The 12,735-nt window shown below is 38.9% G+C and overlaps 2 protein-coding genes across 2 annotated transcripts; both read right to left on the bottom strand.

Annotated features, from left to right (window-relative positions):
- Positions 1–2,866: 2,866 nt before the first annotated feature.
- On the bottom strand, positions 2,867–3,799 carry LOC146322342 (olfactory receptor 11H6-like). The gene has a single exon (XM_084723944.1). It carries the CDS (start codon positions 3,797–3,799, stop codon positions 2,867–2,869), a length of 933 nt encoding a protein of 310 aa, XP_084580070.1.
- Positions 3,800–11,623: 7,824 nt separating this feature from the next.
- LOC146322343 (olfactory receptor 11H6-like) lies at positions 11,624–12,556 on the bottom strand. Its single transcript, XM_084723946.1, has one exon. The coding sequence runs from the start codon at positions 12,554–12,556 to the stop codon at positions 11,624–11,626; it is 933 nt and encodes a 310-aa protein (XP_084580072.1).
- Positions 12,557–12,735: the final 179 nt, after the last annotated feature.

A 12,735-nucleotide genomic window follows, 5' to 3' on the forward strand; every position in this document is an offset into this window, starting at 1 on the left:
TGTCTTTAAATAGCCCATTTTACTGTCATAAGGACTGTATCATGTTTTTTTCATGTCCAGACACAGATAAAAGCATGACCCCTTCAAAATATGGTTACCATATGGCGAGGGCAACTATACGATTAAACGTCCCCACACACGCTAGTCAGCACCAGAAATACTAGTAGTTTACAATATTTCAAAATCAAATATTTATCAATATTTCATTCATGCATGATGCCAGTTATCTGTTGCCTCTAAGATTTTATGCAGTCGCACACCACTAGTCAGGGCTGCAGTACTGTCAGACAGCAGCTCCTCTCACCCAGCGCGTATGAACCGATCGCCGTGGCAACTCCAGATGTTTACATCAGCAAAGTCGGACAGATGAATGTAGACTGTGACAGAATAAACTGATATATATTCAGTCGACTGGAGAAACGTGACCACATTAAGCACAGACACAGACATAAACCTGTAAGCAGAGCTGCTACTACTAGCACTGCTAACATTAGCCACACTGTGTGTCAGGCTGGCAGCTAAGATCAGCTCTGAGTCCTTTACCTGCAGACACTGTGACCCTCTTCAGTCTGAAAAGGTGAAGCGTTTATTGAGTTGTTGTCATGTTTTGTACATTAATGTGTAAGGTTTGCATTGTACTGCGCAAAGTAGCGCACATTTCAGTGGCATTTAAAGTATGATTTGGCAATTGTAGACTGTGATTAATGGCTTCAAATGGCTCTTCATACACACAGTATTTTTTTTCTGACAGTTTTTAACATTATAAATGAATAAATTCTGCTGATTTTTAACTGCTTCCTGAGTGTTTTCTTAGTGTTATACTAGTCACCTAGTCTAAATCGACAGGGAAATTAGTTGCCAGAAACATCCCTAGAGCACACGCTCAAGCAAGCACGCCTATGGCGTTGGTGTGCAGCAGTGAAATGGTTCCCACTGAAACACTTTTGTGCCGTGCACGTTCCAGATGTTGTTTGGGCTATTCACCGGTATGACGGTATATGAAAATTTAATATCATAATGAAAATAAAGACTGGTTTTTGGTACCAACCGGTATACCGCACAGGCCTATCAGCCGTACTATAGACTTTGCTATGGCAACAGCATGTTGGATGCAGTGGCCACCATGGCCACAGTTTGAATTTCAAAGTCTGGGGTTCACAGAAACAAACAAAAAAAAATAATCTGAACCCACAAAAGCACACACAGCACAAACACGTAACCAGAGACAGAACACAGCTTTAATGTTTCTCCACAAACGAGCCTGCAGGCTCATTGGTAGCAGCAAAACAAGAAACCCTTCCTTTCTCTCTCTCTCTCTCTCTCTCTCTCTCTCTCTCTCTCTCTCTCTCTCTCTCTCTGACACACATACACACACAAATGATTCATCCATCACATCTTACCAATGACTTTTAACAGTGTTCATGTGTAGGTCTATACTGTCCTTATCAGCCCCGTGTTTGATCGCGCTGTGTGTTTGGTTGCACTGTGTAGAAAAAGAATCCACAGACCATAACACAAAAATTCAGTGAGACAAACAGTGTTACAACCGTCCCTAGTCTCCCCTAGTTTATTTTTAACCGTGTCTAATTCATTAATAATTTATATTTTAATGTCAGAAAAATGGAAATTGAGAGCACCTGTAAAGTTTTATTGACAGGGACAATAATAGTTGCTAAGCAACCAAGATGCATTTCCAACTGTGCTAAATGTAACAAGATAACAGTGTGGTCACCATGACAGTCTATGGCCAAAATAGGTAAAAATGATCACATTTTCTTTGCCTTTTGTTTGATTTTTTATACTTAAAAAAACATTTTCAATGAAAATACAGAGAATTTTAGGAAAAGTCAGGTACCAGCAGCATCACTCATGTTGGAAATGCCAAGAAGAAATAGGCTTTTTTCTTTTTTACATTATATTAGGGATTGTTCGCTCATTCAGGTGTTTTTGAATAAAATCTTTAGACAAGAGTAAGACGTCACCAGTGTCTCCAAGAATGTGATTATTAGGAAACAGATCACGACTGTGTAACATGTCAAGAGAAGAATTGTCAGTTGTTATATGGCTGGAGTCATTACAGCTGTTAGAACAATACTGAGGAACTGTAAATCAACTAAACCCCCAGAAATGTAAGAATGGATGAATTATAGGACAAAAAGTGTCTCATATGAATCCATGCTGACTGACAGTCAAGGGAAAAGTCTGAGGTGATATTTGGAAATTATATTACACTGTCTGAAAAACATGAAATATGATCATTGTTTTGTCTTGCCCTGCCTATTTATAATATTTTTTTATAATGTATATATTTTTAAATTTAATTTCATTAATTTAACTGTTTATTGGGGTTATTATTATTGTTGTGCCCTCTCTTGTTTAGGTCTCTTTTATTCTGTAGCTGTTGTATTTTTATTTTTATCCATGTCAATGAAATGTCTTATTTGATATTTAAACCTGTCATGTGCCAACACATTACAAATCAATAACATTTAAATTAAGAAAATAGAGCAAAGCATTTCCTTTGTATGAATTACCTGAGATGTGCTCACAGATGTTTAACAGTCAGACTCTGGACAACTGACCAGACCACTGGCTAAATGTTCATAATAGATATGCATGAAAAGCTAATAAAAACACATTTTATATGATCAAATTTCTGTCATCATTTTTTTTTGAGTACCACCAAATAAAAAGGACACATATGATACAGCATCCTAAACATTCTGGATAAAGAACATTCACACTGGGAAACACAGAAAAAAAAAAAACATTTGTCAAGGCATACTAAGCTCACATTTACTAAGATCAAATATGCAAAATGTAAGGGTTCTACAAACAAGACTTTAAGTTTGTTAAATGACAAAAATTATTTGTTTTTAATAATAACAACACCCAGAACTCTTTTTCGAATTTTGGACAATTTGAAACCATAAATGAGAGGATTCATAATGGGAGGTATGAGAAGAAATTCCACTGCAATAAAGTTTCGAAGGTTTTGAGGTAAATCTTTTGAGCCAAATCGCATACTCATGACATCAAAAAGTATAGTCACAAGAAAAATGAGCAAGGAGCTTAAGTGTGGCACACATGTTTGCATGAACTTACCTCTGTTTTCTATAGAATTCACACATGTTTTAATGACATACATGTAGGACCAAACTATAAAGACACCATGAAAAACATAAATGATTATTGTTAAGTATGCAACTATGTTGTTAATAATGGTTTCAGCTGGGAAACAAGCAAGTTTAACAATGATCCAATTCACACAAAACAGTCTGGAAATATACGGGCTGCATAACTTCACTCTGGATGTTAGAAAAATATTAGTGCCTATGATGCAAAAAGGAGTTATCCAAGAGAAACACACTAACTTAATGAGTCTTTGCTTTGACATGACAGAGTGGTACTCCAGTGGACGACATATAGCCACATATCTGTCATATGCCATGACTGCAAGAATAGACAGATCACTGCAGGCGAATGAGTACATGACCAGAGCCTGAACGAGACATCCAGAGTAAGAGATAACATGAAGAGGAGAGAGCAGGTCCCAGAGAAACTTGGGATAGAAACCTGTTGTTCCATAAAGTCCATTCATGCAGAAAGCACACAGTAGAATGTACATTGGTTCATGCAGGTTTTTATCCAAGATGATGGTCACAATGAGAGAAACATTTACCAGCAAAATGAAACAGTAACACAGTAAAGTGAGAAAGAAGAGAGTAACTCTGTAGTTCATTGTTTCATTCAAACCAGAGAGAAAAAACATTCTTATGACAGAGACATTATCTATCATGGTTAGAAAGCGTGTGTTTTTTCCACAGTGTTGTGTGCACCGTCCCTGACACGGTCTCTGTTCCTTCATCTTACCGTCATTAATATCCTGTCTGAATACAGCAGCACATGAGCTGGGAATTCAAACCGACCAATCAACGGCCTGGAAGAAGCTTCATCTTTTATCACCTAGTCACTGTCTTTATGCAGTGTACAAAATATACAACAATAAAACCTGAAGGCTCTTAGAAAGTACTCCACTGGCAGACTCCCGAGTTACGATGGAGTGGATGCACATCGAGTCTCGCTCCCGCAACTACTGACAATTTCATGTTTTAAGACCCCAAAGGTCATAACACAGTGGTAGTATACGAGTGATACTGTCTCAATGAGTGACACACCATCGAAATATGTCGACGTATGCAACCAGACAGACTGTGAAATACCAGGGTGCTAAGGTTGGCCCCTCGCACCAGGCAGGTGGCGTGGTATAGCATGGAAGCCATAGTTAACCTCTTGGAAGAACACCGCCAAGCCCCCTCTGCGGCGTTTAAGGCCTCCATTCCAGCACTCAAAGCAAAGCTGGACCTCGTCCACACTACAGTGACAGACCATGGTCAGAAGATAACCTCTCTCGAGGCAAATGCTAACTTGCAAGATGAGCACCTGTCGACACTGGAGGCAGTACCGAGGCTCCCCATCTCTATTTACGAGGACTACACTCTGCAGGTGGTAGAACAATGCCAGAAATACCGGGATGTGATGTCAGTGTTTTACAACCTGGGCTTCAAACCTGCATTGCTATTCCCTGCCAGGCTTGTCATCATGATGAAGGATGGAGGCAGGAAGAGACTCTCCTCGGTTTCAGAGGCTAAAGGCTTCATAACATCCATCCGCATGGAAGAGGCCTGATGCCCACAGGCAACTATTAACCCCACTGTGGGTGAGCCATTGTTATGCTAACTGGATAGCTGTGAGTTAATGTGATGCTAACTGATAGCTGCATCTCTACTAGCCCGGGACGGGCCTGGAGTTAACCTGCAGACCTTGTCATTAGCAGCATTAGCCTGCCGCAGTCCTGACTGATCAGTATGAGAGCTGGTATTTTGACTGTGCAGACTTTTGAACACAAATCACTGGCCGGATATTTTGCCACATTACCAGCAAGTTGATTCAGCATCTGGTGCTTGCTAATATTTTTGAATTCCCTGTCTTCCATCCTTCTTTTTTCCCGTTTACACTAATGTGAGAATTCAGATATCTTTAGTCCATTTTCACGCTCAGTACAGGAAGCTTGTCTACATGCAGATTGCAGCTGGTTAGCACTTTTACTTTTTACAGTTATCTTTTTATTTTCTTTTTCATCTCTCACTGTCGTTGGGTTATCTGGAGTATTTTTGACTTCTGTTACTTATTAGTCAGTTTAGGCTTTCATAGAAAGTCTGACACTTTTCATAAATTGATGTACTATCAGTGCATCAATACAACCTAATTCCTCTGGCTCATGATGGATGTCAATTTTTCATACATGCATCTCATACATTTGTTGATCTCAATTGAAACATAGGAATACTTTCACAGCCTGCCTACTTTAAGTTGTCTTGGTGCCCTGTGTTTGCTCATAATTATTCTCATCGTTGTTTTCTCCACTTGTGTTTACACTGTTTAACCAGTTTTACCTCATAATGGATGTTATTGTTATATACATGCAGGATGTTCTGGTGATGTTAATCATTTCGTAGCGCCATAGCTGTGTAAGTCTTACGCAGTCACCTATTTGCCCTTGTTCACTTTTTTGAAGTACTTTCACACCTGGTCTGAACCATTGTACCTGATTTCCTGTCTACTTCATTTTTTTTCTTTTGTTTGTTTGTCTTTTTGTGACTTATGGGGACAATTATTGTCACTGTAAGGGAAGAGACCCCAGAATCTTAGTTGAGCTGTTAGCTGTGAGCTGGAGAGCTCAGATTATGTTGCTTGTTTTGGGTGTAGCCCTCGGGTGGTCACAAATGTTGTTATTGTTCTGTTCTGCTTTTGTTTTTGTTTGTTTTTTCTCCCCTCCCCTTTTTTTTCACATCCTCCCTACCCACTCTCTCTCTCCATCCATTACAGTACAGTACACATTGGCTCATGCAGGGTCAATTTAACTCGTTATTGTTGTTCCTATAGATGGCTAATGCTGTGAAGACAACAAGTAATGGAGTGCATCTAATTTCCTGGAACACCAAAGGCATGAACAACGCTGTTAAAATTGGTAAGGTTACAACACCCTAAAGAGGATGTGATGTTTCTGCAAGAAACGCATCTCAAAACATCTGACATCCCACGTATTAAGAGGGCGTGGATGAGCCACTTCTTCCATTCAAAATTTGAAGATAAAGTTAGAGGGGCAGCCATCATCATTCATAAAAGGGTCCTGTTTGAGCCAACAAACGTCATTCTAGATACTGATGGCTGTTATGTCATAGTTTCAGGCACGCTTCAGAATATACCAGTGGTCTTAGTTTCGGTTTATGCACCCACCTGGGACGATGAGGAGTTTTTTACGGGGGCTCTTTGTGAAAATTCCAAATGCTGACAGTCACCGCATTATCTTAGGTGGGGACTTCAATCTGGTGCACTGTCCAAATCAGTGAACATAGTAAAAAGTTACGAATTACAGTTGGGAATTTTGGACCCCTGGAGGTTTAAAAACCCCCATGGTAGAGCTCTCTCATTTTTTTCCCATGTAAACCATACATTTTCCCAAATTGATTTCTTTTTACTCAATAACAATTTGATAGACTACGTGAATGCATGTGAGTATGACCCAATAACCATCTCTGACCATGCCCCGACCACAGCTGACATTAGTTTTCCACGTGATACAATCCCACCTGCACCATGGAGGTTCAGTTTGCAGTTGCTGTCGGATAATAAGTTTGAAGATTTTGTTGTGACTCAAATTCATTCTTACATAGAGTTTAACGATACCCCAGATGTTAGCAGTAGCATTCTGTGGGAAGCACTTAAAGCTACCACCTGGGGACAGGTGATATCTTATATTTCCAAAATGAGAAGGGCAGAATGGGCTAGGCTGGTGGAAACTGCAGATGAACTTCTGAAACTTAATGGAATTTACTCCACCTCTCCATCCCCCATCCTCTATAAGAAACGGCTACTACTACATTCGGAACATGACCTGTTAATGACGCATAGTGAAGAGACGGTTGCGACAATCAAAACAAAGCTTTTTTGAACGGGGAGATAAGGCAGGGAGACTCCTGGCACAGCAGGCCCGCGCAGCTAGCGCTTCTAGATTGAGTCCTCAAATTAAGCTACCAGATGGTAGCCACACTTCTGATCCAGCAGTTATCAAGAAGTCTTTTTCTGATTTCTATATTACACTGTATACTTCCGAATGTGCTCCAATCACTGCAACAACCCCTAATCCTTTAGACCGGTTAACATATCCTCAAATTGATGTAAATATTGCCAGAGAACTGGGTAGACCCATACCTTTGTTGGAGGTGCATGAAGCAATCAGTGCTATGCAAAACAGGAAGTCTCCTGGTCCCAACGGTTTTACAGTCGAGTTCTTTAAGGCATACTCGATGTTATTAGCCCCCATCTTTGTGAGAATGTTCAATGATTCCTTTACTGAAGGCAGACTTCCAGCGACCTTGCATGAGGCATCTATTTCTTTGCTTCTGGAGAAAGACAGGGATCCTACCTTCTGTGGAAGCTATAGACCAGTCTCGCTTTTAAATGTGGATTGTAAGATTCTTGCCCTCCGCCTACAAGTGTGATGTCATCAATAATTTTATTGGACCAGACAGGCTTCATGTTAGGGAGACATCCATTCCTCAACATCAGGAGGCTACTGAACATCATATTCTCACCCGCGTCCAACACTCCTGAAATTATAGTGGCACTTGACGCAAAGAAAGCCTTCGACAGGGTGGAGTGGAGCTTTCTATTTTTTATTTTAGAGAAATTTGGCTTTGATTGTAACTTAATTTCTTGAGTTAAACTTCTGTATGCTACCCCATCTGCTTCTGTAAATACCAACAGTGTCCATTCAGTATACTTCCCTCTCAAACGTGGGATCCGGCAAGGCTGTCTGCTCTTACCCCTGCTGTTTAACATAACCATCAAACCACTAGCCATCTGGCTTAGAAACCAGGATGAGGTTGAAGGCATCACTCGTTTTGGTCTAGTCCACAAACTCTCCTTATATGCTGATGACCTTCTCTTATTTATTTCAAACCTCACATCCTCCCTCCCCTCAGTTCTGTCAATTTTAGATTAGTTTGGACACCTATCAGGGTATAAATTCAACATTCAGAAAAGTGAGCTATTCTTTATTAACAATTTGGCATTCACAATCCATATTCCCTTTTAAAATAGCTGAAGAGGGATTCAGATATATGGGGGTGTTTATTACCAGCCTCTTCAGGGATCTCTTTCTGAAGAACTTCCAACCATTATTAGAAAAATGCAAGTCAGACTTGTCCAGATGGGCTGCCCTCCTCCTATCTCTTGCAGGCCGAGTCAATCTTATTAAGATGGTTATTCCTTCTGAAATTTTTTTTATCTTTTTCAGCACATCCCAATTTGTCTTAATAAATCCTTTTTTGCTAATCTCGACCAACAACTTAATGCTTTTATTTGATATAACAAACCAGCCCGTATTAAGAAACATATTCTTCAACTTTCTAAACCTGAAGGGACACTAGCATTGCCAAATTTTCATCAGTACTTTTTAATAAACTGCCATACTGGCTTCACTGTGAAGGTATGGGCTTTTGTCCACCCTGGGCTCATACTGAGATATCATCTTCCTCCTCCTGTTCTCTCCATTCTACGATTTGCTCACAGATACCCGTAAGTGCCCATAACATCTCACCTAACCCAGTTGTCACCAATACAATTAAAATTCAGGAAGCAATACGGCTTACATAGGGCTTCGATCCTGGCAGCAGTTTTGAATAATCATGCATTCTTCCCCTCCTGCTCTGACCCTACTTTTCACATATGGTCAGATGAGGGCCTCAGAACACTTAATGACCTATATGATGAAGGTGCTTTCACATCCTTTGAATCTCTGTCAGACAAATACAGCTTTCCCAATAGCCACTTTTTTCGGTACCTTCAAATGAGACATTTTATCCAAAAGCAGTTCCCACATGTCCCAAACTGCCCCCCTGAAGCTGATATAGACCAACTCCTCTCGCTCAATTTGCAACAAAAATGGCTGATATCTGTTATTTATAATAAGATTGCACTTCTCAGTCCAGTCCAGACTATATCACTTAAGAATGCATGGGAACAGGATTTAGGGGTGGACATCACCGATGTCCAGTGGAGGGACATTTTGAAACTGATCCATTCTTCGTCTATGTGCGCTAGGCACGGTCTATTGCAGTGGAAGGTGCTTCATAGAGCCCATTTCACCAACACTAAGCTGGCTACGATGCATCCCAGTCACAGTGATGCTTGTAACCACTATAAACAGTCTCCAGCTGACCATTCACAAATGTTCTGGATGTGCCCAAGGCTGACCAACTTCTGGTCCAATATATTCCAAATTCTCAAACAGGCTCTCAACATAAATTTAGAACTGAACCCCCTGACTGCTCTTTTTGGTCTCCCTCCGATTAAAAATCTGCCCCTTACTACATAGCGTGTCGTGTCCTTTTCTGCCCTGCTTGCCAGGTGTATCATTCTCCTTAAATGGAAACATATTTCTCCCCCGACTCACAATTGCTGGATACGTGAAATGTTACAATGTCTACAGTTAGAGAAGTTAAGGTTCTCACAGAACGAATCTTTGACGTCATTCCATAAAACCTGGGACCCCCTGCTGGCTTATATTAGCAATAATTCTACTATTGTTTCCGATGATGCCGAGGACATTTCTCAGAAGGATTAGCTGCTGGAAAGAGAGACCCCCCTCGTTTATTTTTTATTTATTTAACCCCCCCCCCCTTATGTATTTATATTCTTTTTTCCTTCGCCATCATTCTAATATTTTATTCTATTTTGTCTTACTCTACTTTAATAATTTACTTATTGTATGTTGCTATGTAACCATTTAGTTGTTTATTGTGGCCACATCTGACACAGGATGTTGGGAGAGATAGCAGGATTCATGTTGGGGTTTTCTTTCATTCTAAAGCAGACACTTTGCTGTAATGTGAAGCTGTTGTACTTTTCTGTACTGTCTGCAGAAACTGAATGACCACTAACATTTTTCACCTTTCTTTTGTATTATGTAAAATATGTAATTAGATCATCACATGAAATAATGAATTTCTTTATCTTGGGAGCACAGTGTTTGGATTTAAAATGAAATATATTTATGCCTCTTTAGTCGTCATGGATGATCACTGACCAAGTATAATAATAATGTTATGAATCTTTTGTATTCAATACTTTACTATGGACAAGGGCTGAATGATTTTACAGTTATTTTGACTGATATTGCAAGTGTATTGTGATTTGCAATATTAGAGGAAAGGATCATTTTTACATCATTGTGCTCATTTTCATTGAAAAACACATTAAAATGATTATGGTGTGTTATTTTTTCAGGGTTCTGTACTAAACAAAGATGTTTTCTGAAATTCAGAGAATGACGTGTTGACAGGACACCTCTGTAGCAACACAAATGTTTAAATGTGGTTTGACACATATTTGCCTTTAATAAATATTGCATATTCTGTGATTTGAAAATTGCAGTAGATCATATTGCAATTTCGATAAAATTTTGATTACACGTTCCACCATACTATAGACTTTGCTATGGCAACAGCATGTTGAATGCCGTGGCCATCATAGCAACAGTTTAAACTTTAATGTTGGGGGTTCACAGAAAAAAACAAAAAAAAAATAATAATCTGAACCCACAAAAGCACACACAGCACAAACACTTAACCAGAGACAGAACACAGCTTTAGTGTTTCTCCACAAACGAGCCTGCAGGCTCATTGGTAGCAGCAAAACAAGAAACCTTTCCTTTCTCTCTCTCTCTCTCTCTCTCTCTCTCTCTGTCTCTCTCTCTGACACACATACACACACAAATGATTCATCCATCACATCTTACCAATGACTTTTAACAGTGTTCATGTGTAGATCTATACTGTCCTTATCAGCCCTGTGTTTGATCGCACTGTGTGTTTGGTTGCACTGTGTAGAAAAAGAATCCACAGACCATAACACAAAAATTCAGTGAGACAAACAGTGTTACAACCGTCCCTGGTCTCCCCTAGTTTATTTTTAACCGTGTCTAATTCATTCATAATTTGTATTTTAATGTCAGAAAATTGGAAATTGAGAGCACTTGTAAAGTTTTATTGGCAGAAACAATAATTGTTGCCAGGCAACCAAGATGCATTTCCAACTGTGCTAAATTTAACAAGATAACTGTGACGGTCTATGGCCAAAACAGGTAAAAATTATCAAATTTTCTTTGCCTTTTGTTTAATTTTTTACATTTAAAAACATTTTCAATGAAAATACAGACACTTTTAGGAAAAGACAGGTACCAGCAGCATTGTAGTTTTTAAATCAATAAAGTTATTACACATAAAAATTTGAAAAAGGTCCACTGGCTAAATGTTAATAATGTAGATATGCATGAAAAGCTAATAAAAACATATTTTAGATTATCAACATTTTGTCATCATTGTTTTAGTACCAATAAATAAATTGTAAACATTCTGAATAAAGAACATTCACACTGGGAAACACAGATTTCAAATTCATAAAATAGAAAAAAAAAAGAGAAACATTTTTCATGGCATACCAAGCTCACATTTATAAAGATCAAATGTGCAAAATATAAGTGTACTACAATTTACTACTATTTGTTTTTAGAAATGATAACACCCAGAATTCTTTTCTGAATTTTGGACAATTTGAAACCATAAATGAGAGGATTCATAATGGGAGGTATGACAAGAAATTCTATTGCAATAAAGTTTCGAAGGTTTTGAGGGAAATCTTTTGAGCCAAATCGCATACTCATGACATCAAAAAGTATACTCACAAGAAAAATGAGCAAGGAGCTTAAGTGTGGCACACATGTTTGCATGAACTTACCTCTGTTTTCTATAGAATTCACACATGTTTTAATGACATACATGTAGGACCAAAGTATAAATAAACCTTCAATCGCATAAAGGGTTATTGTAATGTAGGCAACTATGCCATTAATGGTAGTTTGTGCTGGGAAACAGGCAAGTTTAACAATGACCCAATTCACACAAAACAGTCTGGAAATATACGGGCTGCATAACTTCACTCTGGATGTTAGAAAAATATTAGTGCCTATGATGCAAAAAGGAGTTATCCAAGAGAAACACACTAACTTAATGAGTCTTTGCTTTGACATGACAGAGTGGTACTCCAGTGGACGACATATAGCCACATATCTGTCATATGCCATGACTGCAAGAATAGACAGATCACTGCAGGCGAATGAGTACATGACCAGAGCCTGAACGAGACATCCAGAGTAAGAGATAACATGAAGAGGAGAGAGCAGGTCCCAGAGAAACTTGGGATAGAAACCTGTTGTTCCATAAAGTCCATTCATGCAGAAAGCACACAGTAGAATGTACATTGGTTCATGCAGGTTTTTATCTAAGATGATGGTCACAATGAGAGAAACATTTACCAGCAAAATGAAACAGTAACACAGTAAAGTGAGAAAGAAGAGAACAACTCTGTAGTTCATTGTTTCATTCAAACCAGAGAGAAAAAACATTCTTATGACAGAGACATTATCTATCATGGTCAGAATTGCCTTACACTGTTGTATTTTTTCCCTGTGTTACTCTATGACACTGTCCCTGTCCTTTTCTCTCATCTCACTGTCATTTTTATCTCTTATGAACAGAGCAACACATGAGTTGGGAATTCAAACCAACCAATCAACAGCCTGCATGCAACATTGTTTTGGGATTTTTTTTT

This window comes from Lutjanus erythropterus, chromosome 8, assembly GCF_056507025.1.
Source record: "Lutjanus erythropterus isolate fLutEry1 chromosome 8, fLutEry1.hap2, whole genome shotgun sequence".
Lineage (NCBI taxonomy): Eukaryota > Metazoa > Chordata > Actinopteri > Lutjaniformes > Lutjanidae > Lutjanus > Lutjanus erythropterus.